At 33.9% G+C, this 27,876-nt stretch overlaps 1 protein-coding gene across 1 annotated transcript; it reads right to left on the reverse strand.

The window, feature by feature from the left end:
* Positions 1-14,577: 14,577 nt before the first annotated feature.
* Positions 14,578-25,040, reverse strand: LOC140875575 (protein BLISTER-like). Its single transcript, XM_073279293.1, has 13 exons — positions 24,692-25,040; positions 23,452-24,154; positions 22,889-23,328; positions 21,559-21,678; positions 20,391-20,456; positions 19,731-19,841; positions 18,999-19,075; positions 18,788-18,855; positions 17,706-17,834; positions 17,318-17,493; positions 17,123-17,191; positions 16,100-16,255; positions 14,578-15,134 (listed from the first exon to the last, which is right to left on the reverse strand). Exons 1-13 carry the CDS (start codon positions 24,746-24,748, stop codon positions 15,048-15,050), a joined length of 2,259 nt encoding a protein of 752 aa, XP_073135394.1. The 5' UTR covers positions 24,749-25,040; the 3' UTR covers positions 14,578-15,047.
* Positions 25,041-27,876: the final 2,836 nt, after the last annotated feature.

The raw sequence follows: 27,876 nt of genomic DNA on the forward strand, positions 1-27,876 counted from the left end.
ATCAATCAAAGACACAAGAAGACCATCTGCTTAACACTGAGATTGAACTTGATAAAGAACTAACAGAAGATCAAACTCAATCAGTGCAACTCAATGTAGCAGATCCATTTGGACCAAGATACAAGTGGTCCAAAAATCATCCACCAAATCTGGTGATAAGTAATCCATCTGCACCTTTGAGAACCAGGGGTTAGATGGTTAATGAATTTCTTCATGCAGCTTTAATCTCTCAATTAGAACCAAAGAAAATTGATGATGCGCTAATGGATAGTAGCTAGATTGAAGCTATGCAAGATGAGCTCAACCACTTTACTAGAAACTCTGTTTGGAACTTAACTTCCATGACCTTCACATCAAACTGTTATAGGTACTCGATGGGTGTATAGGAATAAGCTTAATGAATATGGAACTATGATTAGAAACAAAGCAAGACTAGTTGCTCAAGGATGCAGGCAAGAGGAAAGAATTTATTATGACGATACCTATGCTCCAGTAGCTAGACTGGAATCCATTATAATGTTCCTTGCCTACGCATCCTTCAAAGACTTCAAGTTTTATCAAAAGGATTTCAAGATTGTCTTCCTCAATGACAATCTTCAAGAAGAAGTCTTCGTTGAGCAGTCTCCTGGCTTTGAAAATCACCAGTTTCCTGACCATGTTTATCAACTAAAGAAAGCTCTTTACGGACTGAAACAGGCTCCGAGAGCTTGGTATGATACTCTAACCAAATTTTTACTTGAACATGACTTTACTATAGGCATAGTATAAAAAACGTTGTTTAAATTCACTAAATATGATCATACTCTTCTCGTTAAAATTTATGTTGATGATATTATCTTTGAGTCAACTAACCCCAAATTGTGCAAAAAAATTTATAAGTTGATGTAGGATAAATTTGAGATGAGCATGATGGGTGAACTGACGTTCTTTCTCGGCCTACAAGTCAAACAGTTGGAAAATGGGACATTCATTAGTCAAACCAAATACACCAAAGAACTTCTCAAGAAGTTTGGCATAGAAAACTGCTCAGCTACTACTACTCCTATGAGCTCATCAATTAAACTTGACAAATATGAAGGGAGAATTCCAGTTGAGGTAACCATGTATCGGGGTCTAATAAGGTCATTACTTTACCTAACTGCTAGTAGACCCGATATTATATTTGCAATTTGTCTTTATTCTAGATTTCAATTTGACCCAAAACAGCTCATTACTTAGCTGCCAAGCGTATCTTGAAATATCTTAAAGAAACCAAAAATGTTGGGTTATGGTGTGCTAAGAATAACTCTTTCAACTTAGTTGGATATTCAGATGCATATCATGCAGGGTGCAAACTGAACAAAAAAAGTGTGGATCACGTCAGTTTCTCGGAGACAGACTGATCTCTTGGTTTAACAAGAAGAAAGCGTCCATTTCCACCTCAACAACTAAAGCAGAGTATCTTGCCGCAGGCAGTTACTGTGCTAAACTGCTTTGGATGCAAAAACAGTTGAGAGACTACGGGATTGAGGCTAAAGAGTCACCAATATTCTGTGACAATACTAACATAATTGCGATTACATATAATCTCATTCTTCACTCAATAACGAAGTATATCGATGTCAGACATCACTTCATTCGTAATCATTCATTAAAGAAGGACATCAACTTGGAATAAGTTTTCATGGAGCAACAAGCAGCGGGCATCTTCACAAAACCACTTCCGGAGATTAAGTTTTTTTAATTTTGAAATATTCTAGGACTTATTGATTTATCTTGAGCATTGATTCGGGGGGGGAGGGGGGGGAATGTTGAGTTTTTGAAAAATCAATTGATAAGATAATAGTCAGTCGCCCTCAAACTAGGTAAACTCAACTGATGTTTAGATTGATCAACCGATTCAGTCTTGTTAGTAAATTGCGGTTGCTCAACTAAACTTTTGGGTAAACTGATTTTATCATGTATGTTGGTTATTTAGCAAATTATTTTATTCCACATCAATTCAGATGAACCTGGTAAATTTATTTTAAAATAAAACAGCTATTTTAATTATATTATCCCGCGTTACTTCAAACTACTTTGTTGTTTTTCAATTTGTTTTCCTATGAATGACTGCCACGTGTCATGTCAGGGAATTTGAATCGGGTCATCGTACATATGTAACACCAACTTAACTATTCATTATATCATTCTCATTTGAAATTCACTGCTCCACCGCTTTTGTTTTTTTTCATAGAAATCACAAACCATAAGTTCTTTCAGTCTTATAGCTTTCATCATTTCCATGGCCAACTCATTTCCAGCATATATTCTGAACGCACTGACAGTGGATTTTGAATCCATGTACAAGATGAATAATGAGGGAATCTCTTCCGTATTTAAGAAGATTGAAGATTCAGGACTGTGATTCTTTCTTTTAGTGAAATCGCTAGATATATACAAAAATGATCTTATCTCGCTCTATCAAAAGTGCACTACTATGGAAGACGAAGTTGTGCAATTATCTATGGCAAGACATGTATTCGGGATCAATGAAGCCTTTTTTGCTCAAACATTCAGTTTACCAAGGAAAGGTATCATCGACTTCAATACCATCTCTGCATCTGACTTGACGGAAATGCAAACTGTTTCTCAAACTCGGACCGACTAATCAGTCTTTCTGCCTTCAAACCAGATAAAAAATTTGAATTTCAACTTTTGGCAGATGTAGTTGCTAAAAGTATTCTTTCAAAGGCTGGGTCATTTGCTAAACTGACCAATGAAAAGTTTCGGGTGATGACAGCTATCATAAAGGAGATCAAAGTGAACTGGACTTTTGTTCTCTTTAAAAAATTTTCAATATGATGACTGCTACTGAAAAATCTTCAGGATTTGAAATCCAGATAAGCAGGCTTCTTGAACATATAATATTTGATCTACAAGAAACCACCACTCTTTAGAAGTACAGAATTTTAAATGCTCAATACATAAATGACTTTCAATCCAAAGCTTTGACTGAGAAACCATCTTCTTCTAAATTAGTTCAAAAGCCTAAAGAAACAAAGGCTGCTGTCAAAAATGTGTTTAAGGCAAAAAGGAAGTTGATAATCCATCACAACGATGATAAAGATGATGATGATAGTTAAAAAGAGGACGTGACTATTAAACCACTAACGAAGAAGGCTAAAACTTTCAAATTCAAGCCTATCAACTCTCCTACAAAACTTATCATACATCTAATCCAAAGGCAACAGTCACCATGACTCGGACTGATCCAAGTTCATCTGATGAGGCATTTCAGGAACAACGTACCAAGTTTAAATCTGATCATAAATGGAAAGAACCAATGATGAGTTTGTCCATTCAGACCGTTGAAGACACACAACAAACTAGCTTAGAGAAAGAAGATGATTCCATCAAAAGAAGTCGAGCTCCACTTCAAACAATATTTCTCCTACCACCTTGCCACCAGCTAGACCTATTGGAGGTCTTTCTTCAAAACAAATTGTTGAGAACACTCATTCCAGCCTTGATCTAGTATCTGGAACAGAAAAATAATTAGTGGCCTCCTCTTCTGACGCTGACAGACCAACTAATGCCATCCAAGTCCAAATTTACTTAACCATGGATGAAGTTTTGGAGTATGCTGAAACCATAACTGAATCTATATTTGATGAATGGTACAAATACAGGAAATCCACTTTAGCATGACAACTGAAGAAAGGAGAATTGAGGACTTATATTTTCTTGGAAGAAGCTGTCTTGAAAACTGTCAACACAGTTTACATTTTAGTTGCACATGATAGGAGGCAACACTTCTTTGAGCTGATGAGGATAAAGAAACTCACTCAAATTCATGTCGAATTAAAGAAGAACTATGATCCAACTTCAAGGACTGCATATGAAGACAGGTCTGTCTTTACTCATTTAGACTCGGATCTTTCCTCACTACAAAGGCGAATTAGAGTGTGGGAAGAGGCTAAAGATCTTGTGATTCTTGAGGCTTACAATCCTCCCAGTTACAAATCCAAATCAGTCTCTAAGATAGTTCAGCTAGAGACTGCTGAATCCTCAAAGCACACGATTGATCAATTATTTCAGGAAAATGACAGATAAATTGCTTCAAGGCATGAACAATCAACAGATGACCACACCAAGCAGATGCTAAGTCCAGTTCATGTCACTCAAGTGAATGCTTTTTCTTTGCCAGAAATTTCTCTCATGAACGTGGATGAAGCACTACATCAAGTGATGACTCACATTCCAACAGAAGAACATTTTGTACAAACAGTTGATGATGAGATGGAATACCATTTTGAACCAACTTTGGACATCCCCAGCCCAGTTGATGAATCATTTGAACAAGAAGATGTTGAGGAACACAATCTGGATTTGGTATTTTATCAACATTCCGTAACTAAGCCAGAGACTGTCTACATTCCTCCACCCTTCTTTGCTGCAGTTGACTACCAATTGGAATCATTATCTTCACCAAAAAACCCACAGAGTCCAACTAACAGCACTAGAACCGATGAATCTTTTGAAGTTGAAGAATTGAATTAGTTTGTGCCACTTTCCTCAACAAATACAATCGCTTCACGATTTGAAGGAGTTTTACCTGCACCAAACAAAGAAAATGAGAAAAATGAGAAAGAAGAATTAGTGGTTAAAGAACAAGATTTTGACACGTATTCAGTTGAGGAAGAAGTAGACGAAGCCTTTTTAACAAAAGCCCAACAATCCAGTTATTTCCGATTGCATAGTCAAGCAGGATCTTCAATCTCTGTTAATGAAGAACTTGAGGAAGTGAGGTCAACTGAAGAAGATATGGATGATGACTTAAATAGCACTCTGACTGAAATTGACGCTTCATTGTTGTCACTATCTAAGTACATTCAAGAGATATCACCGCAAAATCGGAAATCACAATTCTATCATCCGAAACTCAATGACAAACGAAGTAGTCTTGCTGCAGAGACAATTTACTTTGTTCCATCAATCTTTGTACATGTTCAACACAGTAAACTCTTATTTGTCTCAACTGCAACAATCTCACTCCTTTCTTGAAAACAAAGTGGATACTCTTTCCATAGAAGTTTATTCTCTGAAAGAATATTTGGCTACTAACTTTTAGGGGATGACTAATCAGGTTGAGTCTCTTTATTCACTCACTAGACATATTTTGTACCATCAAGAACTTCCGCAATCCATTCAATCAAGATATGGCCATCAGAGCCAGTCTAATATAAATCCCTCTACCAGTCGCACTCACAGCACTCATCGTCACTATCCGAGTCAAAGATAGACATTCAGCGCTGATTATTTTATCTACACTTGTTTGCTGAACTATAGTTATTTAATGACATCGGCCTCTTGGACAAATTTATTTTCTATGTTGTGTTTGTCAAAAGGGGGAAAATCATGACAGTTCAGTTTATCAGTTTACTTCAGATAAAAAGACAAAATTAGTTTCAAAGACAAACTAAACTAAAGCTAAGTTTTGATGAATATAAGTTTTGTCAAACACCAAAAAAGGAGAAATTGTTGGAGATTTTAAGTTTCGGTGTTTTGCAATCACAGAGCCAAACTGAGCGAACGACATCAAGTTGCTAGAATGATAGCATCGTGAAACTGAACTTGTCATTAGTAATCGCTCGAAAGTTACTGAAATATTTGCATCGCTGAAATAGAATGGCTAAGTAAACTGCTCGCACACTCAGTTGCTACGATACATCAGTTTACCTACCAAGAGTGAGCTCAGTTGTTAAACTGCTGTAATCTGTAACCACTCTCAATTTATCTCTCTGCCACCATACTGCCATCGATTAGTCAACTGAAGTTTGCATGATCAAAGTAACCAACATTCAGAGAATATTTAGACCGACACTCAGTTTACCTCAGCGGATAGAGTTATCCGTACACTATCACCTTTCAAAAAAACTCCGTGATTTCAGAGTGTGCCTTTTTGCAGAGAATGTTGACATGGCATATACAAACCGTGCAACATAAAGAATTTGAAGATTTCAGTGAATATTTAAATTTATGACCATTGGCACCCAAGCCTATAAATAGGCACTTCGATCAGTTGAGGAAGCTCTCTCGCATTCTTTACAAACTATCACTCTAAGCAGTTGATTAAAAGCTTTCAAAGCACTTAGAAAAACTGATCAACAAACTCAAAGCACACAATTCTCAGATATCATTCGATCATTAAAGGATCAATTTGTGTGTCCGTAATTGATTTGTAATTTCATTGTATTACTTTTGGTCGACGACTGTATTTGTTGTTATTTACTAGGAGTTCTAAGATAGGGGATTGTGCATAAGTCCTAGTCTTGGAGTGGGGTTTTGTAAGTTGATTGTAAAATTCAAAGTCTTTTAGTGCTATCATTTCGGGGAGGAAGAAGGGGTGACGTAGTAGTTTTGAAATCTCCGAATATCCAGAAACATTTACCTGTCTTCCTTTCAGTTTACCTCATCATCTCGCACTTACTTTCATACTCAGTGTTCAAAATATGTCAGTTGACATTTTTCCGCACATTTTAATTTTTTGTCAACTCACATCGACACCAAGATAGTAAGAATTCAGTCGCTAAATCGATTGAATTTTAATTGTTTTCAGTTGAGAAATCTCCCTCTACACTCAACCGATCCTATCATTATTTCTAAAAAATTGATGTGTTAGATAATATTTGGATTTTTGAATCCAATTACAATATTCATTCAATATGGTATGTTATTTCAATAAATTTCTCTAGAGAGCTCTAATATTCAAAAATATTTAATATACATTTTCCTAAAAAAAAATTTGGTTGAAAATGAATATTGTTTTCGTGTCACATTGACAAATATAAAATCGAGACAATTGATTTAGTAAATATTAAAATAAATTGGGAAGTACTTAAACTCAAATTTTTCAAAATAGTATTGTATCAATGTCAAGATGATAAAATAAATGTTAAATAAACCAGAAGTTTATTGTTATTGGAGTTTACTAATATTATAAACGTCAAGTTTATTGATACTACAAACTCAATATTTTTTTGTCATTGCCAACCAGATGTTTTTATATCAATATAAAGATAATTGATACTAAGACTTTCAGAATTTGACACAATTGATTGGTTTTGATGTTCTATAGGATCATCCATAATTATACTTGCATGTAAATCCAAACTGCACCAGAAGTGTAGTCGATAAATAAATTCAAAATATTTTGTACCGTGAACAAGAAAAACTCCAAAAGAAATCATTTTAGATGATATAATAAAAATAATGATTGATAAATCAAATATGAATAATGTTATTCCTGAAGAATAACAACAATATGACTGAAATGAGATTCAAAACTATGAGATCAAAGTAACATGGTTTTCGTGAAGGTTACATAAATGATGTTATTTGTCCATACGTTTTTACAACAACAAAAAAATAAAAGACGAATGATGATTTTGCAATTATAGCAGTATATCTCGATGATCTAAATCTTATAGTAACCCTCGAAGAGCTTACCAAAACTATCAATTATTTTAAAAGTATATTTGAGATGAAAAACTTGGAAAATACAAAATTTTGTCTTGGATTGAAAATTATACATTTATCAAAAGGGATGTTTGTTTGTTAATCCTCATGCACAGAAAAGATATTAAAACACATTTAAGTATTGGACAAAGCACATTCACTAGCATCATCAATGGTCACTTGACTATTAGGATCGAAAATCATGTGTAGAGGGGGATGAATACACACTTAAAAATATTTTTCAAAACCCGATTTATAATTAAGCTGAGTTACCAGCTCGATTGTTAAGTTTTTCCTTAACAAATTTTGCTTGTGAAAACTGATCTGGTCAGGCAAAAATAATCTCACTCACTAATTTGAACTGGATAGCTTAAGGCAGACTGAATTTAAATAGTGCAGTAAGTAAGAGTAAATAAACCGAGATTTTTTTATGGAAGTTCGAAGTTAAAACTTCTATGTCTCCCTTTCTCTGTTTCCAGGAGGATTTTCACTAGAAGAATTTTATTTATACAACGACTTGCACAAATTCGATCCAATCAACCCTTGAAATGAACTCCTAGTAACACACTTTCAATTCATATCACTTTTTGATTGAGTTACAACGAATGTAAAGATTTCAGCAATGCTACAAAAACTTGTCTACTTGAACACTCTTATTGATCTGGTGTAGCAGCTGTGATAGCACTTATATTCATTCTGGTTCTTGACTACTTTGAGAGCTTGATGATCTTAGATTCTTGAATGTGTGTATCTACATTGATGTGCATTATCGAGTATTTATAGAAGATTTTTCAAACGTTCGAAAATATATCCGGTGAGAATTTGATCCTCAAACGTCCGACAACTGTGTAGAATTCACCAGGTGTCCTCGTACCCTTTCCAAAGATAGTGGAGCAATTTGAATGTTGTCGAATACGGAATTTAATGTCTTTATTCCAACAACTTATTTTAGCTTTATCTTCAATAACTTAGACTGAGTAGATAATGTTTAGATGACTTGATCTGGTCTGGCTTATTTAAGCGATCTGGTCTGATCATCTCCCGAACTGATCATTTGAATATATACTGGATGATTGTGATGTTCACATCATCAGACCGAATTTGTATACTTGATTTTAATTAATTGATCTTCTATAAGTGTCATCACCAAAATTAAGATATTACTTTATGACTTGACACTAAGAAATATCCTTTTGTCCACTTGAAGATGGGAAAAAAGATCATTGGTCCTTGTATTATATCTTAATACAATTGGTGCATTTTCATATCTTGCAAATTATACTTGACCAGATATAGCATTCTCTATTAACCTTCTAATGTGATATAACTCTTCTCCAACCTGAAGACATTGAAATGGTGTAAAACATGTATTTTGTTACTTTCGTGGTACAACTGATATGGAGTTGCTTTATTCGAAAAATCAAATTTCTCTAAATAAGATATGTAGATGCATGGTATATTTCAGATCCATATAAAGTCAAATACCAAACAAGTTATGTGTTTAAACGAGGGGGCACTTACGTACCATGAAAGTCGACAAAGCAAACTTTAAAAACTACATCATCAAATCACCTTGAAATGATTGCAATGCATGAAGAAAGCCGATAATTTATATGGTTGAGGCCTATAAATACAACATATTCAAGAATCATGAAGACTACCAAAAACAAAATACGGTCCGATGACTATATTCGAAGATAATACTGCTTGCATTTAATAAATCGATGATATATTAAAGACGATCGAACGAAGCATATTTCTCAAAAGTTCTTCTACATGCATGAACTTTAGGAGAAATGATAAAGATGTGTCAATTAAAAGATTTTCGGTGATTGAAATCAAGAAGAGTATCAATTGTTGTACTCTTTTTTCTTCGTTCAGATTTTTTCCACTGGTTTTTACTAGCGAGATTTTAACAAGACAGCATTGGATTCTTCATCAATCAAATAAAGGGGAGTTTTATAATAGATAATTGATTGTTAGAATATGTGATTGATTTTATTTGATATTTCCTATTTTATGTGTCACTCATGTATTATAAATAGGAGTGTTTGGATGATATGAAATGAGATTATCACATCTTTTATTTCTTTATCTTCTCTCTTTTGTCTAATTCTCTATTAAATTTATAACATTGTCATAATTTTTCTTTTTATTACCCCAAACGACTGAAATACCCTTAATTTTTTTTACTATACTATTTGTTAAAGGGTTTTTCTTGTTCACTTATTTAACATATGATTTTAGATTATTTTAAAATTTATAAAATTTTATAAAAGAAGAAAGAGTAAGACCACTATTTTAATTCACCAACTTACTGATCGAACAAGTTATTTTTATTATTTTAAAAACTTTAAAATAAATAATAAAAATCATTAATGATATTATTGGTAATAATAAATTTAAAAAATATGATTATTCAAAAGAATAACTAGAATTAATAATGTCAGATATGTTAATAATAATAATAATAATAATAACATAAAAATATTAAATAAATTATGATATTAATAAAAAAATTAAAAAAGAAGATTATAATAATATTACGGAAACCATAGAACAATTTTTGCACAGGCCACGTAATATCTTTGATGTATTATGCACAATTAGTACGGGTTCTTTTGTACTGCACTAATATAATATCGAATATTATTCAAATAAAAACAACAAAAATATGTTATTAATTTTGAATAACTAAACTGAGAGGTATAAAAAATAATTTAGAGTTAATTTTTTTTACTTAGCTTAAAATTTGAATACAAAACTCTTAAAAAAAAAAATTGAATGCAAAATAAAAGTGCTTAAAAATCAAATTAAGTCGAGTTAACTCGATTTATCAACATAAAAAATTTATTATTGAGAAATTTTTTTTTATGAATTTTTGGAATAAACTAATATTACAATTTAAATTGATTTTATATTGTTAAAAGTTAAACTAATATTACAATTTAAATTGATTTTATATTGTTAAAAGTTAGATCTAAGACAAATATCTCAGTTATGCTTAAATATTATAAATTTCTAATAAAATAATTAAATAAATAAAAATTATGATGAAAATATAATAATTTAAAATGGATGAAATTCTCAGTAAAACTCAATCATATTATATTAAAATATAATTGGAGTTTTAATTTTCAAATCAATTTTCAAGTCAACTATATTTTCTTTGCCAACATTTTATTAGATTATTTTAAATCAAGTAAAGTAGAGTTAAACATATTTTATAATAAAAATATATAATCAAGAAAATTGATAAAAATTTAAAAAATTTGTATATTATAATTCATAATATTAACTCTTATTATTTTTTTTGAACATTACTATTTTTATTTAAGTTATTATTACCAATAATAAGATTGTTAAATATTTTCGTTATATATTTTTAAAATTTTTAAAATAAAATTTAAAATTTTTGAAAATAATCCAATTCAAAAATATCATTGTACAATGAAAAATACAGTAACAAGTAATATATTCAAGGATCGAGGCTATTTCATTAATTTAAGTTATTTAAAGCTTAAGAAACATAGCCAATTGCATTTCAAACACGTTTACCAACAATTTCTGTTGCAGGAGCTTTGCTGGAACTTTACATAATTGTGATATTTGCGATATTGATCAAGCAATATCAGTGGTAAACTGCACTTACTCGACAAGCCAAACCAAAAAAGAAAAATGGTCTAATCGCAAAAGTTAAACTAAAAGATATCAACTAATTTGACTTTGACTAAAAGCCAAGACCATCAAGCTATGAAGTGGTATCAGAACAGTCTAGCAAATGAATTATCTTCACATAGCAAACTGCATTCAGTTTAGGGAGCTAAACTGAATTAATTCTTCAAAGTCAACAATGCTTGACTGAATCATCCAAGAGTATACACGACCTCGATTAAGACTGAATCAATTCCACTCTTATGGATAGACTTTTTCGTACAGTACCAAACGCTTCATAAACAGAGCTTAACAGTGTACAATGTTGTTAGAGAATGTCTGCGAAAAAGACAAGCTAACGGTCATTATTTGAATTCAAAAGAGTCGTTGTCCACCAAGTATAAATACACATTCAGGACTCTTGAAGACCATCCGACTTATTAAGAATTCTCGCATTTACATTCAAGCCATCGGATGTAAATACCTTCAGTTTACCCACTCAAACACTCAGTCGAGAAAACAAGAAGAAGCACTTCAAAGCTTATTATCAAGAGTCGAAGAACACAAACATACATCTCAATCATATCATATCAGTGACGAACATTTGTTCCTAAGTGTTGAGTTGTAACAAGTGTTGTATCTGTGATTTATCAGTTGAAGTGATTCAAACCTCGTTGTAACAAAAATCAGTTGGAAGATGAGTTTTTGAGTGTCTAAGAGTTCTGGGATAGGCAATTATGTGTAAGTCCTAGTCTTGGATTGGGCTGTTGCAAAAGTGTTGTAATAGTAAAAGTTTTCTTGAGTGAATCCTTCCGAGGTGGAAGAAGGGATGACGTAGGAGTTTTTGAAATCTCCGAACATCCATAAAAAAAAACCTTTATGTTTCTTACTTTTAGTTTATCTCTCTCACCCACTCGCGATTTCATTTGACCTTTGTTCTAATATGTTAGTAGATCTCATTCCGCACTTTTCAACTTGATTGATTACCATAGACAAGCGAGAAGGAAAAGATTCAGTTGACCAACCCCAACTGAACTCTATCTTGAAGATTAAGGGGTCAACTGCTACAGTGAATCAAGAAATTATTTTTCCAGCAGTTTCACTCACCCCCAACACATCCTAACAAGCTTTTTAGCTTATTTCTGAAAAGTAGAGGAATTAATAGTTATTTACAATTTTATAAGGACTTTTATGCTATATAAAAATTTCACGAGGAGGCTAAATCTCAGAGTCCATACAAGCCTTAGTACACATTTCTAATATATATAGGAATGCTCAGCTGTCTAACCATGTTTTTCCACTTGATCTGGGACCACTAAAACCCGGTAGTGGGTTTTAGTGGTTTTTGTTTTTTTTTTTTTTGCATCACTAGAACCCACTACCGGGTTTTAGTGGTCGTGGACCAAGTGAAAAAACATGGTTGGTCAGCTGAAAAGTCCTCTATATATATATATATATAATTAATTTTGACTTCCGCCCACAGAAACCTACTAATGTGTTGTGTGTTTTAGGCCAAGTGTTAAAGTTTCTGTGGTCGCCTACAGAAACCCTGCACCCTGGGGTGAGAAGATCAAAACTGTGTGTGTGTAAATAAATAAGGTGAGATTAGGTAGAGATTTATCCCATAACTTTCATATCCAATTCTTGTTTCAATAAGAGTGTGACACTTTTTTTTTTTCCTCCTGATCATGTACCGGACACATGTCGAGACCTGAATTTTATGAATCTCGTCGGATAAAGAGAGCAAATAAAAAAAAACCTTAAAAAATTATTTTATTATTTTTAAAAAACTACTATTTAGAAAATTATGTCTAAAAAGAAAATTTCAAATATATAATATTAAAGATAATGCTTCAATATTTTCTTCATTCAGCTAAAAAAATTGTTGCTATTTTGTAATAAATTTTTTTAAAAAAACTATTAAAAATTTATATTTCTAACGAAAAACGAAACATTCAATAAGAAATATATAAGTGCATAAATAGATCATTATATATGTTCATAATTAAATTTGATGATCATAAAACTTTAAGTATTGTACACAATAACTAAGATAAGAAAAATTTGTCAGGAAATAATTTGTTCATGCATAACTCAATTTTACATCACAAGTTGTGATTAACATATGAAAGTTTTGTACTTCACATTTTTGTCAAGATATAAACTATGCACCCGATAATTATTAATAAAATGTTCGAAATACAAATTACGAATTAACAAATAAATTTTGTTAAATAGGTTCAGGACAAACTCTCTCTCTTATTCTACATACTTGTTATAATTAAATAATTATAAATATGAATTAATTAAATTATTAATAATTTTTAAATAATATACTCAAAACTAAATTGTTATTTTGTGATTTTAATATTTGATCATTTCAACCATAAATAATTATGCGAAATAAACCCATCATTAATTTCTCTACAAATTGATCAAGTCGCATAACCTTTAACTCAATATATTAATAATATTATTTCTCAATTCTATATAGGTAAAAAATCCCGTCAGAAAGAAATTTTATTCTCGACCCTTCTCTTAATATTAATCGAAATAGAAAAAAGCTCACAATTTAGATCAAAAAGATGTCGGATCGAGATTTTTTCGGAGCATGAATGAAATGAAATGCGAGAAAAGTTGGTGTTGGGATATCAACCAAAGCCCACATTGGTAAATCAAGAAAATGATCAAGGGTTAATATATGCAATGATATCTCTATTGCTAAAGAGGCCTTTTGGGTGGTTTCAAAAGCAAAACCATGAGGGCTTATTGCCCAATGTGAATAATATCATACCAATATGAGATATCCGAGTTCCGTTGTTCCAACAAGTGGTATCAAAGCCATGGTTTGATCGAGCCAATGTGGGTGGAACCCTCGAAATTAAACGAAGGAGATTAGACTCCCGGTAAGATCCGTTAAACGAAGGAGGTAAGACTCCCGGTCAGATCCATGTTAAGCTCTCGAGAGGTGATGCTCCCGAGAATTCATGTAAGGCGTGAGCCTCAAAGCAAAACCATGAGGTTTTGTGCTCAAAATGAACAATATCATACCAATGTGAGATATCGGGTTCGTTGTTCCAACAGTTGGATTTTGAGAACAGGATACGCATGGTAAAATTTGACTCAGTTTTATCTTTACATCATAAAGTAAATGGGTGTTGTCACTGTTTAATTTTTAAATTACCTAAAATATTCGCACTACAACAATTACTCTAATTAATGATATATCAATCCACAATTACGGAGAAATAAATAGCTAAAATAACCATGCTTAATTCTAACTAATTATAAACAACAATATAATCCTTAAAACTTTAATTTAGCTAGGTATACTTTGTTGAACATTAATATACTAATTAGTTACTTTAATTCCAATAAATATATTATTAAAAAATGAATGCAACAGAAAATGCACACCCCCCGTCCTTGCGTGTAGAGAGCCTCTAATAAAGTACTTATAATTGTGACCTGAAGTTCGAAAAAATAGAGGGAATGTGGCCTCACAAATTCTCCGCATATTCTACAAAATTGATTATGATTATAAACCATAAATCAACATAGCAACCGCAAACATATACAAAAACATGATACAAGTTTTCTTTGCATCAGGCAACCCTTACAATCTATTGTGTTCATAAAATCATCTCTTCTCTACAACACGGTCAATCCCGAACACGTTTAGCAGGCAATGAGATATTGTGGTATTGCAAGACCATATTTCTATTGCAAAATCTGCCCAAGAAACTTGCTACAACTTGTAGGAAAATAAGCTTCTTGAAAAATAATATTTTGGCTTATCGGGAAACGAATCAACGTAATGTCACTCACAGTTTACAAACCGCGTCCTCCATCTTCCAGTCAAAAAGAAGGGAGGAAAGAGCAACAGACCTGTGCTGCTGAAGACGTTTATAAATTTATAGACTAAAACGCTTGCTCGTAGTTCGTCTTGATGGCCCTCCAGGGAAGAGCTTCATGATCCATCCTAACACTCTCTCTACCACCTATCCACAAGACAAGAATATGCATGAAGGGAACAATTATCAATCTCTAAAAACATAAATTGAAAGGATCGACTAAAATTTCAGTCTTATATTTGCTAAGTTTTGAATACAAGAATACGGATCTGTTGACGCTTGACGGGACAATAAGACTTAAAAGTACAAGGCTTATATATGACAAACACAAACTAAAATGATTCAAAATGATGTACGAGTCTGATCCCGTACACTGTACACAATGGTAGTTGCTCAAGTGACTGAACAATAGTATCCAACTGAGTGATTCTCATGTCATTGAAGGAGTATTGTATGCCAAGGAAGCGTGAAACGATCGAATAGAGGGTCTGTGTCTCTGTGACCCGGCATGGACCGAGCAAGAACAAATTTAAGTCCTAATATAGCAGAACGAAGAGCTATTTTTAGTCATCTGTATTTTGAGATCTTACAGTTGACATGAGAGAAGTCAATATTAAGTTTCACTAAATACCTAGAAATTAGGAAATACTATATTCTTATGCCATCGTTCTTTAACCGAGTCGAAAGATTCAAATAGTCTGGTGAGGTGTTAACGAGCCTTGGATTTTAGTTTACCAAGGGCCATAACTATTTTAAGTTACAGGCAGCAAAAGGGATGTAATCACTTACTCGATTTCTAATCTAAAAAAGAGGGTCAATACCGCACTAAACCATACTTATGCCTGCTGCTTAGAATCCTGGCAGCATACGTATATATGCCCCTTTTATGCTCACTAAATGAAGTATGTTCCAATCAACAAAAGAATGGTGCTCATGTACATTGCTTCAACAATGTACCTGATCAATTCAGCAGAAGGAAAAAAATGCTGAAAGATTATCTTCTTGAAGAGCAATTCCCATGACGATGTAACCACTTGATATAACAAATGACCAAGTTTATGCCTTGAATGCAAGCTAAGCAAAAAGGAAAAAAAATCAACCAAATCAATTACCTCATCTCCTTCATCAGCATATGCAATGTTTTCATGCACATCATGGGTGTCCCGCCTTCTTGTTGGGGCTTTATTGTTGGTCATACTTTGAGAGGTCAAGAGCTCCAATCTCTGAGTTTGAACTTCAAGCTTTTGGGTCAACTCCTTGTTCAGTTCCTTTAAACACATAAGTAGCATAAATTTCAGCTGAAAGAAGGTATTGCAAAAGACAAAACGCGTACACAAGCACCAATTTTATCAAGTCAACTTCAAGTTTCAACTACACCATTGTTGACTGACTAAATTTGTCATCCATTTCATTGAAAAGTCGGTCAAGAAAACAAAAGAAATCATTTCTCAATTCTCATGTATTCAAATCCAAGCACCAAAACACAATAAAAATTTTCAAGTGATCTGGAAAAATGAAAAGGAGAGAGAAGAGAAATGGTGATACAGAAAACCACATGTTTCCTTTCAATGCATCTCCCTTGGAATGGCCCTAGGAGACAAAAACCTTTAACTCACTCAGATTATTTGCCAGAGTCCTGATTCCTTGTCATTCCTTTTAATGGCCCCAGATAACAAAAACCTTTAACAAACTCAGATTATTTGCCAGCGTCGTGATTCCTTGTCATTCCTTTTTTCTACACTGAAATCTCCATAATATTTATTTCATCAAAACTAGTTAGCAAGTGGACTTCTAGTGCTTGATAAACAAATTTGATAAACTGCATCATTCATTATATTTAGGGTTTTTCTATGCTCCACCGGGTGAAATTCACCCGGTGGATCTTGGCCATTCATGGCCCAGGCCCCATGAATGGTGGATGCTGCACCGGGTGAATTTCACCCGGTGCAGCATAGATGGCCCATATTATATATAAAGAATTTTTCTTAGGGGCCTTAATCGATGAATTCAGTGAAGTCACATCAAACTACAATCATCATTTAGGTTCCATCCTTGTGAAATCACCAAGTACTCTATTATTCCATACATAATACGTCAACTCCAAATTCAATGTGCAACAAACCAACAAGAATTACCATGAGTGTAGATCTCTGGGATGATTCCGCAGACAAAGCACGTATCAGATGATCTTTCTCCATTGCCAACTGCAGTAAAAGAGCTTCCCATAATTTTTACAGTAGCGGACGTAGAGAGAAGTAGAAGCAAAAGGAATCAATTCAGGAATTCCAAGGAACAATATCTTTTTTTTTCCAGACTGGAACAGTATTTACCTCCGCAATTAATGTGTTAATGCTTTGAATCATTCTCATGTGATCAGAAGGAACAGTCAAAGATAGCATTTCAAGGCTGGGAAGTCTGTTTTCGAGCTGCAACTGAGAACTGTATCTGTCCCCAGGAAGTGACGCAGTAACTAGATTTTCTGAATTGGAGGCTTCCATGGTGGTATCTGCATCAGCATAACCAGTAATTAACTTTAATGACTAAAACAAACCACCAGAATGTAGGATGAAATAAAAAAACAGGAGAGTTCTCATAAGAAAATAAACTCCATTTTGCAAACCTACCCACCTACTCCAAACCAAACAAATAGTATGGTTTTCACAAAGAAGTCAGGTGCCAACAGCTCAAACTGGAACGGAAAAAAAACACAAACAATACCTAATAACTCCAAATCAAGATCCTCTGTGGAAGTTGAGACATCTTTTTTAGTGGATGAAGTCTTTTTTGGGTCATAGGATTTCTCATTTGAGGAAGCTTTTAGTAATCTGGACTGTAACACCTTCTTCTCTGCGCAAGAGGAAGAATCTAAGACACTACCAGTTGCCAGTACAGCATACATAAAACGATGCTTAAAGGCAGTCGAAAGTGAACCAAAGAACAGTTATTTAGACAAACGTCTTTTGGATGGGATTAAATTACACTCAGAACTCAACAACAAATTTCCTATCATATTTACTGAGCAACCAGACAAAGGAAGCCAAAATCTAAATAACAATACAAGCAGCATCAGGGCGCTCCAAATCAATTCAACACGATAAAAGGAAGCTCTTCAATTGCATTGGCACAGATAAAAACTAATGAATTTACAAACCAATTATTCACTACAAAGGACAATGTCAAAAACTTCAGATAAAAAAATTTGGAAAACAAAAAATTGCACTTGAAATACTTAGGATATCAGGGATAAATTTTCCAAATTCGTAATAATACAGCATGTTAAGTTACGATTTTCCATTGGTTTTTCAAAGACCACGCGAAATGAAACACTAAAACAACCAACACCAAACCCACTTTCTCAGAAAAAAACTCATTTTAATACATTATTCAATCAAAGTAAATTAAAAAAATTAAATGATAATATATTAAATTAAAAATCATTACAGATGTAGTACCCAACAAATAACTCATTATTTGACTGCGTTCACCCTACAATATCTTATACAGTATAACATCTACAAGGAGAAAAGATATTTCATCTGAAAGTAAAACCAAACATGTAACAAATTTTTTCATTCAATTCTCCTAAATACATTTTCCGAAGAATTAAAACCCATGAAAACCACAATTTTCAACTAATATAAAGGAATTAAGTAGGTACCAAGGGATCTAAATACTAACCAAAAAGATTAAGTATGTTAGATACTTTCTGAATTTTTCTAGATAGTGTTCATTCTCTTACAATTCATGGACAACATTCTTCTTTATCGAGCCAAGTCATCAGAGTAGAATAAATACTGTACCTTCTTGTAAAGCATTAATGGTTGAATGCAGATCTTGACATTCCTTCTCAAGGCAAGATATTTTCTTCCTATGGTTTCAGAAAAGCACAGAAAAATAATGCATGGTACAGGAATTATAAAAACCATGAAACAACTTAACACAAGCATATGGGCCATTAAACTTGGGTAATAATTGGGAGAAAATTATCAGCGTTCAAAGAAGTGGCAATACCTATCAGAATAAATTTCAGCTTGGTAATTTTCTACCTGCCTCTCCAATTTCAACTCATTAGACCTCAACCGCAATGCCTGTGTTGCAGGAATGGACACAGAACAAGTAAATAGAAATAACCAAGGACAACTGATCACATGAGCATGATGAAGTCGGGAATTTAGATGAGCCAATTATGCGTGCATCTAGGTTTCTCTGACTGAATTATATATGTATACATAAATAAACTAGGAAAGTGCACATGCGTTGCACATGGATAATTAACCATTGAAAATATGAGTAAGGAATTTAGATAACTATAGATAGAAACAACTCTTAGCCAGTTAATCTAAAGGTTTAGTTAAAAGTAGCATGCAACAAAGAGAGTACAATCTGGCGCGCTCGAGCAAAGTTGAACTGGAAGACTTCAAACATCAACCACCCAACAGATAGCAGCTGAAACAAAGCTGAGAACTAGTAATGATTTCATTCACAAAATTTTGTCAATGACACTATTGATAGTTAGAGCTGGTGAGCGGTTTGGCATTCGTTATTACCATAATGATTCAAGTCCATCACAAACAAGACATGAAACCCCATCATAGAAAATTAATGGAATTCATAGTCTAATCCCTGATGCACGTTTTGCTATGAGATTTGTCCTCCACAAAACTCGTACTCCATGCATTTACCCTAGCATAAATCAGGTTGATCGTAATAACAAAGGAGATATATACTCTGACTTTGAATCACCTTCTCTTCCAATCCAATAACTTCAGAAGCTAATAGCTTTGCACGTTCATCAGCTGCATTACATTCCAGTTGGGCATTAGCATATTCAAGTTTTACAGCTTCAAGTTCCACCTAAAGATATTGGCACGGGAATGGGTCAAGTAGTCACGCATAAGAGCATAGAATCAGACAACAATGGGGAAGTTGTCCCCAGTGAATTAGAGAAGAATTCTAAAATAAATGGCAGAATTTTCAAAGAATTACGTTAATTTTGAACTGGAACAAAAGTGAGATATCAAAAGCTTTAGGACTGCAATTATTGAACGGAAAAGATTCTTGGCTTACCTTAATTTGATGAAAGGAAAAAAAACGCAACCAAAAGACAAGTGCTTATTGACAAGACTAAGGTAGTGCTTGGAATTGCTTTTAAAAAGTGTTGTTCTAAAAAGTGTTGTTGAGCTTCTCCTTCACAAAATTTCTAAAGCACATTTTAGAAGCAATCTCAAACACTAGTTGAGTCAACAAAGTTTATCATGTCATGGGGGCAACAAATGAAGTTTACAAAACTTAAATATCATATGGACGCAATGAGATATAGACATAGAAATAGAAAAAAATAATACAGAATGACAAAATACAATAATATACTGATCGCAGCTATCAAAATTTATCAACACTAACCAGTTGTAGTTTAATTTCATCCTGCAACTTTTCCATGTCAGCCTTCAGCTGGTGGACAAGGCTTCCCTAAAGAAACCAGAAATCAGGGGAATAAAATAAACCCATTCCATCAACATACAGCTTCTTTTAGGACCTCCTAAAGGAATTTTCAAGTCCTTTCATAAGTCTCTCTATCTCGTGTTTAACAGACTCACATCAGTTCATGCTCTTCAAGCACAAACCCAACGAGAATACCCGATATATTATTCACCATGAAATTGACTGCCTAATAATAATAATTTAGCATAAGCTTAAAACAAAATGATTGCAGTCTATGCAGAGGTAATAACTTCAAGCTCAATAGACTCCACAACCTAAAACCTTTTCTAGGTTGATTCTGCAACAACTACCTTCTGACTTTTGGTTAGATTGATTACATGTTAGTTTATTTTTTACTCTAAAGGACACTCATAAGCCACACACCATGCACAGAGATGAAACAAAATATTCTCACAACAAAAATACAAGGTATCGGAAAATTGATCAAGTCATCATCATATCATAATCCAAAATATTCTCACAACAAAAATACGAGGTATTGGAAAATCGATCAAGTTATCATCAAATTACAATCCAAATAGCACATTTAAGAAATGTTATACTTACAACTGAAAGATAATTTCCACATTAATGCCACTTCAAAGAATCACATCATGAAACCTAATATGGGACAAAAAAGTATGGACTCGATTTTGCATTTTTCTGATCTAGGTTAGGACAGAAATTTGAAGTGTATGGTAATGGTTCATCAAATTGAAAAATACTTCTTTATTTTCAAAATTACTGTCTTTGTGAAGGGAGTTATAATGACATGTTAGTGGAAACATTTCCATACCTTTAACCAGATAAGAGGAGTCTGTCAAATCTGAAAAACTTAAGAGCTTGGAATTCTCGGAGGAGACAAAAAATATTTGATGCAGGCAAATAAGATATGAGAGAGTAAATCAAATTGATTGAATCAACATTTAACTTAGAAAGCGGTGGAATAACAAGATTAAAGGCTACCAGTAATGCATAATCCTATTTCCTATTCTACTAATCATATGTTATCATATAAAACATTTATTACACCATGCAAGGCCGACTAGCAGATAAATGCACTAAATAAATTAACACGGAAAATCCAAACCTGCTGATTATAGCTATCAGTCAAAGCAGAATTTTCAGAAGCTAGAGACTCTGCTAAAGCACGTGAAGCTTCAAGACCACGTTGCAACGAGAACTTTTCTTGCGTTAGATCTTCAATATGCTGCGAGGTAAAAAAAAATCATCTGAATGACAAATAATAATCAATGCATTTTCACTTAGACAAAGCATGGAAGAACTTTCCTGTCGAAAGGATCTCCTCAAGACAGCGAAAGATTTATTATTCCCAGTACATCAACGTAACACTATTTTGCACGACAAAATAATTACAAAATGGATTTCACTCAAAGTATTCTCTTACAAGGAATAATCTGCTACTTTATTCCCCTTAAAAATTACCCTAAAGTCATTGCATACTATTGTTTCCGTGCATCGAATTAAAAGATGAAAGTAAACATACATAAAAAATTTTGTCGGTGTAACTGTAAGAAGGTGCACTATCCAGCAATAATGTGTTAAGGATGCTACATGACTACATTGAGAATTTATTAATGCTCTTTCCAATGCGTCTTATGATGTGATAAGCATGTTGCATCTGAAAGTGTGAATGGGATCATTCATATGCTGACTCTTATGCTATGAGATGTATGATTTCTCGATGAAAATGCATGTTTAGTGACTTAATGCAGAAGTAGGGAAAGTGCTCAGTCAACAGTTTTATCGGTATCATGCAGATAAAGATCACATCTAGCCACATTCTATTTCATCCTAAAACCCACATTACACGTCATATTTTCTGGATCAATAACAGGTGTGGAACATGTGGATCTGCTTTACATTTAAAGTATGTTCATCAAATTCCAAATCTGGAGAGCCACTAAATTGCGGAAATTCGAATACAACAAGCTTTTTTAGTCAGTTTGCTGAAGAAAAATAATATTTTTTGGCTCATATTTCCACCCATTCAAAGAATGAATCAAATGACTGTACAACATTCACCAAATTATGATCTATATAACATCGTTTCCCAAGTAACAACAGAACTATGACACATTCAATGTCTTCGAACTGTAAAATTCAGAATATCCACTATAGATAGAGTTAGCCACAATAAACTGCCAGATTATTGTCATGGATTTTGGTAAAATTCCAAGAAAACTGTGGAGGATACTAAAAAATCAACAGTTATTCTTATAAATACCACTAAATTCGAAGAGAAAAATTGCAATTTTCCAAACCTCTATGATGAGGCAAACGAATCACCCAGGGGAGCTAAACAAAGCACATGTAACCAAAATACGAGTGAATCAAGAAATATAACATTCATAATTGATTTCACAAATACTGGAGACAAAAAAATACAGTCAAGGAACCTGTTCCAAAGCAGAAAAGTCTTCATTCGGTCTATGCAAAAAGAAGTTGTTTTTGCTTTCCGCAAAATGATTGGAAGATTCAACATCATTACCAGAATCAATGAATGAAGTGGCAAATTTCTGAGAAACCTTTGAACTGGAAAAATCAATTTTTGATACCGCAAAGTGAGTGGGTGGGGGCGATAACGGGCCTTTTGAGATGTGAATAGAATCAAGAAATGATGGACGGGATCTCTTGCCAGATACAGATGGAGATGGTAATGCGTTATTCGATGAACTTCGAGCATCAGAATAAAATTCATCATTTCTATGGTCGCGTGTCCATGAAGATGAATGGTTCATGCTGCCTGTATGACCAACATAGCCGCTTATTCTGTCATCCCCAGTGTTAGGAAACACAGAGAGCCTTTGTCCAATACTTGTGGCAGAATGAATAGATTCTGTAACCCAATAAAAAGTTCAAGCATAGAACATAACAGAGTCGTCAGAAATTTCTAAAACAAAACAGGGTATAGACGAAGAGATACCAAAAGGGTAACATATTTCATTCAATGCAATATTACCTTGGTAGGGGGAAAATGTTAGTGTGTTACCCTGATAGTCCCTAGTACCCAAACTGTCTTCCAACAATGTGCTGACAGAATTCTCAGATGAAATACTTTTAGCAAATAGGGCAGATGAGCCTGAATTCCCAAGCAAAAGATCCTTCCCAAGGTCTTCACTGATGTTTAATGGGTAACCATCTAAACCATGGTCATTAAAGTGACTGGAAGCTTCCTGCACGGGTGATACAGAATGAGACAAAAAGCTATCATTTCCAATCGGAGAAGTAACTGGAGATGATGATCCATCCTTTTCATCTCTATCCAATGATTTATAACCCGAACTTCTAGGTTCCAAGGAGCCCAAAGAAGCAGCAGCATTCTTGTACTGTTTATCATTATAGAATGAATGATCTAGATCGGATGAATATACATCAGTCTTATTCACAACGGAACTGTCAGCAATCTTGGGGCCTGAAGAACCAAATTCACTTTGCAAAGCAATACCAGTTTCATTTGTCTCGTTATTCTCAACAATACCCGAGGATTCCAAACCACCTACAGAAAATGTTGCATATGTATGCACACTATTATCATCCGTATGTACCCGCTCAGATTCAGATGGTTGGTTCTCATGTGAGACATCATCGGAAGGACTAAGAATACTAGTAGAAGTAGCTTTTTTAGCCTTCTCCAAGGCCTTCTTTCGGCGAAACTCCTCTAGCTGCAGATTAAGCAATGAATTTAAAACCAACTTGTTACTAATAAAAACACACCATAACCACATAATTAAAAGGAAGTATCTCTGCTACCGGAAAACAAACTTAACAGGGTATCAACTAAGAAACCTGACAAATCAATAATTAGATATTGACAAAAAAATATATGAAACTAGTCAGATACAGAACACGAGTAAAACAGCTTCCTCTGAAATTTGAAGTTCAATAAAATTCACAATCTCGAATTAAACCAAACCAGCATGGCGCATAGAAGCTAGATCAAGAAATACAGCTTCAACAACAAAAGAAGAAACAATTCAAAACAAATCAGCAGTTACTCCAAACTTATCTATGAGCTCAGGCAAATACATGAAGAATTCTATTCACTTATTGCCAAAAATATCCCATGAATCATGAATGATCCAAATGAACAAAACAATCCCAACATTTAGGAGGGTAAATGATAAAGAAAACTAAACAGAATCTCAAGCAAAAACCATTAAATTAAAGAACGCAAATTCAGAAACGAACAATAGAAATACCTTTTTCCTTCCAGCTGCCAATTGCTCTTGCTTTTTCAAAACTTGCGGCGAAGCCATGCAAAAATCTACACCGCAACTTTTGAACCTCAAACAAATTCAATTGCAGAAACCACCATTACCCCGCAACAATTAGATCACTGCACAAATTTTCGACTGACGTAACAATGAAATGCTGTAGGAAAATATCGGTTTCACAATAAACAATTAAACAAAATTGTAAAATTGAATGCAATTTTTAGGACATGTTTCGATCGGATTGGGAGAAATTGACTCCCTAATATTTCAATTTACTTGTGTTCTATCAAAATCTTATTCTTCCCCCATTTCCCCACCTCCTCCGGCGTGAGAAAATCACATTACGTCCCGATTTGGATAATTACATATTCATATTCTTTTTCAATTCCATTTCATAATGGACAATATTACCCTTCGATTGCCTTTTAGTTTTTGCCCAATTTAATAATATAATAAGTCACCGTTTGGTTAATTTTTTTTTAAAGTAGCATCGTTTGGTTATTTGTATTACTAATCTATGAATAATTTATCACATTCAATTTTACTTTTTTTTTGTCTTATTATTTATCCATCTATTAATTATTTATATTATATCAATCAACATTAATTATTTTTCATGCATCAATGACATCATTAAATTTAAATTACAATAATACCCTTTATAAATAATATTATTCATATTTTATTAATTTATTACAAAGACGAAATGGTCATTTTAATCAAATCAAACAAACTATAATCTATCAATCAAATCAAATAATATATCAACTATCATTTCTTATTTATTTTTTATCACATTATATTACGTATCACTGTATTATTTATCCTATCATGCAAACCAAATTGTACTTAATAATAATATAATATATAATATAATATAATATAATATACGAGGAAGTGATAAATAAATCTCCAAAAACAAACAAAAGTTTGTTGTCAGTCTCCAAGTCAGCATTTGTTTTCTCAATTCCTGACAACACAAAAATTCTTGTGATACGGTCTCACGGGTCAATTTTGTGAAACAGATCCCTTAATTGAGTTATCTATGAAAAAATATTATTTTTATGTAAAAAATATTAATTTTTATTGTAAATATGAGTAAGGTTGACCCGTTTCACGGATAAAGATCCGTGAGACCTGTTGGAGAATTATCAGTTTTGGTGTTGACAAACTAAGTAGGCAAAAACTGTCCAACTAAACTAGACGACTGGAAGTGTCGTAACTGGACAAGTAGCTCAACTGGATCAGAAGACTGGAATATTCAAGAGACAATTAGTCGAGTATTTGACAACTAAATTGAATGACCAGGACTGAACTGAAGTCAACTGTCAACTGGACGAAGACGACTGAACCAAAACTATCTGGTCCACAAGCTTAACTGAAACCACAACTGGACCATTCAAGAGATTCAGTCGAGTAGAGCGAGATTGAATGAATCGAGGAAGACTGAATGAAACACAACTAGAACATACATACTGTTAGGATCGAATATGCTTGTTTTGGACCTCGACTGATTGCTATTCAAGTTGTGAGTTCAGCTGTTGTAGTGACCCTGCATGGAATCACCTACTAACTGATAGCATGCATTAATCTTAATACAGAAAAATACTTAACAGAGTTAAAATGTGCGGAAACAAAACCATAATTTACATATCAGCTTAGTAACATAATCCAGGCTTAAATCTGTAGTGATACAACCAAATCGAAATCTTAAACAGTAAACATTATACAGCTATATCAGATCCTGCTGTATAATAAAATCCTCAAGGCTCCTGCTCCCTAGTCCTGCCTTGAACTACCAGCTCCGTCCATCCTGCGACCTGCCCCATGGAATAGGGTGTCCAAGATAACAACTAGGACATGAGCGCTAACGCCCAGTACATAGACATGAGTAAACATATGTATATAATGCATGAAACATGATGACTGGTACAGGGTCATCTGAAAAGTCATGCTCAGTACCGGTGCCACATGAGTGCTGCCACCGCACGGATCAACCTTTGGGTGCAACCACACTCGTCTAATACACCAGAGTAGGCAGACATAAATGCCCCCGCCGTCGCGGTACTCTCAGTGACAGACTATCGAGTATAGAGCTGAGCAGCTCTATAGTCAGGTATAACAAGGTATAGGCTCAACGTGTATATGCACATGACATATGAATATAGAAAGCGGTAAATCATATATCATGCCATATAATAATGCCAAATAAATGCAACATATAAACATGTATACTCGCTGGCAATCTCAGTCAATGTGTACGTACCTCTAGGCTAGTTCAAGTATAATAGGATCCTAGGTTTCAAGCCTATATTCAAAAGTTCACCGTATCACTACATAAATTCTATAAGCCTTAACTAAGCTAATAAGTACTCCCAAAACTTAAATAGATTCCCGGACCATACCTTCGTCCGTAGTTAGCCCTTTGAAGTCGCTAGTCCCGGATGACTATAACCACACCTTGGTTATTTCAGAACCTCTATTATAATCGATAGGGCCCTCAAGTGTATATCTCACACTATATAACTATAGAAGGAAACTCGGGAATTCGTATTTCAAAAGCAAAATTCCCGGCCAGGATCGAAACTTCCGATTTCAGGATCGGAGCTTCCGATCTAGCTCATTGCGTGCATGCAAGACATGCCAGGATCGGAACTTCCGATCGGACGATCGGAGCTTCCGATCTGCTCTACGTTCAACACTTGTCAAAACTCGCGGCTGAGTCATCGAACATTGCTGGCAGCTGGAGATCGGAACTTCCGTTCCAGGATCGGAGCTTCCGATCTCTGTGCTTCCGATGAGCTTCCGAAGTGGCTAGGATCGGAACTTCCGATCTGGGTTCGAAGCTTCCGATCCGGCCCAAAGTCAAAAGCCCATATTCTCTTCCGAAGTCCAATAACACTCTGAAATTGATTAATTACCAACCCTTAATCATGTTTAACATATTATTATCTTAAAATGAAATCTGGGTTACTACAGCTGTGGTTGGAAAATGGACTCTAGTATTTCTCATGTGTCAATGTTAATTGACCAACAATGAATGTGCGAAAAGAGGCCAACTAACAGATTGAACAATTATCAAATGTCTGGCATCAATAGAAATAAAATGTTTGACAGAAATGTAAAGAACACGATAGTTTTTTTATGGATGTTCAGGGACTAAAAACTCA

This window comes from Henckelia pumila, chromosome 1 (assembly GCF_033568475.1).
Source record: "Henckelia pumila isolate YLH828 chromosome 1, ASM3356847v2, whole genome shotgun sequence".
NCBI classification, from domain to species: domain Eukaryota; kingdom Viridiplantae; phylum Streptophyta; class Magnoliopsida; order Lamiales; family Gesneriaceae; genus Henckelia; species Henckelia pumila.

Coding starts and splice junctions, on each gene's coding strand:
- LOC140875575 (XM_073279293.1), bottom strand. CDS start 24,748: ATGGCTTCGCCGCAAGTTTTGAAAAAGCAAGAGCAATTGGCAGCTGGA. Junction 24,155..24,691: donor TGGCAGCTGGAAGGAAAAAG/GTATTTCTATTG, acceptor CTTAATCTGCAG/CTAGAGGAGTTTCGCCGAAA. Junction 19,842..20,390: donor ATGAAATTAAACTACAACTG/GTTAGTGTTGAT, acceptor CAATATCTTTAG/GTGGAACTTGAAGCTGTAAA.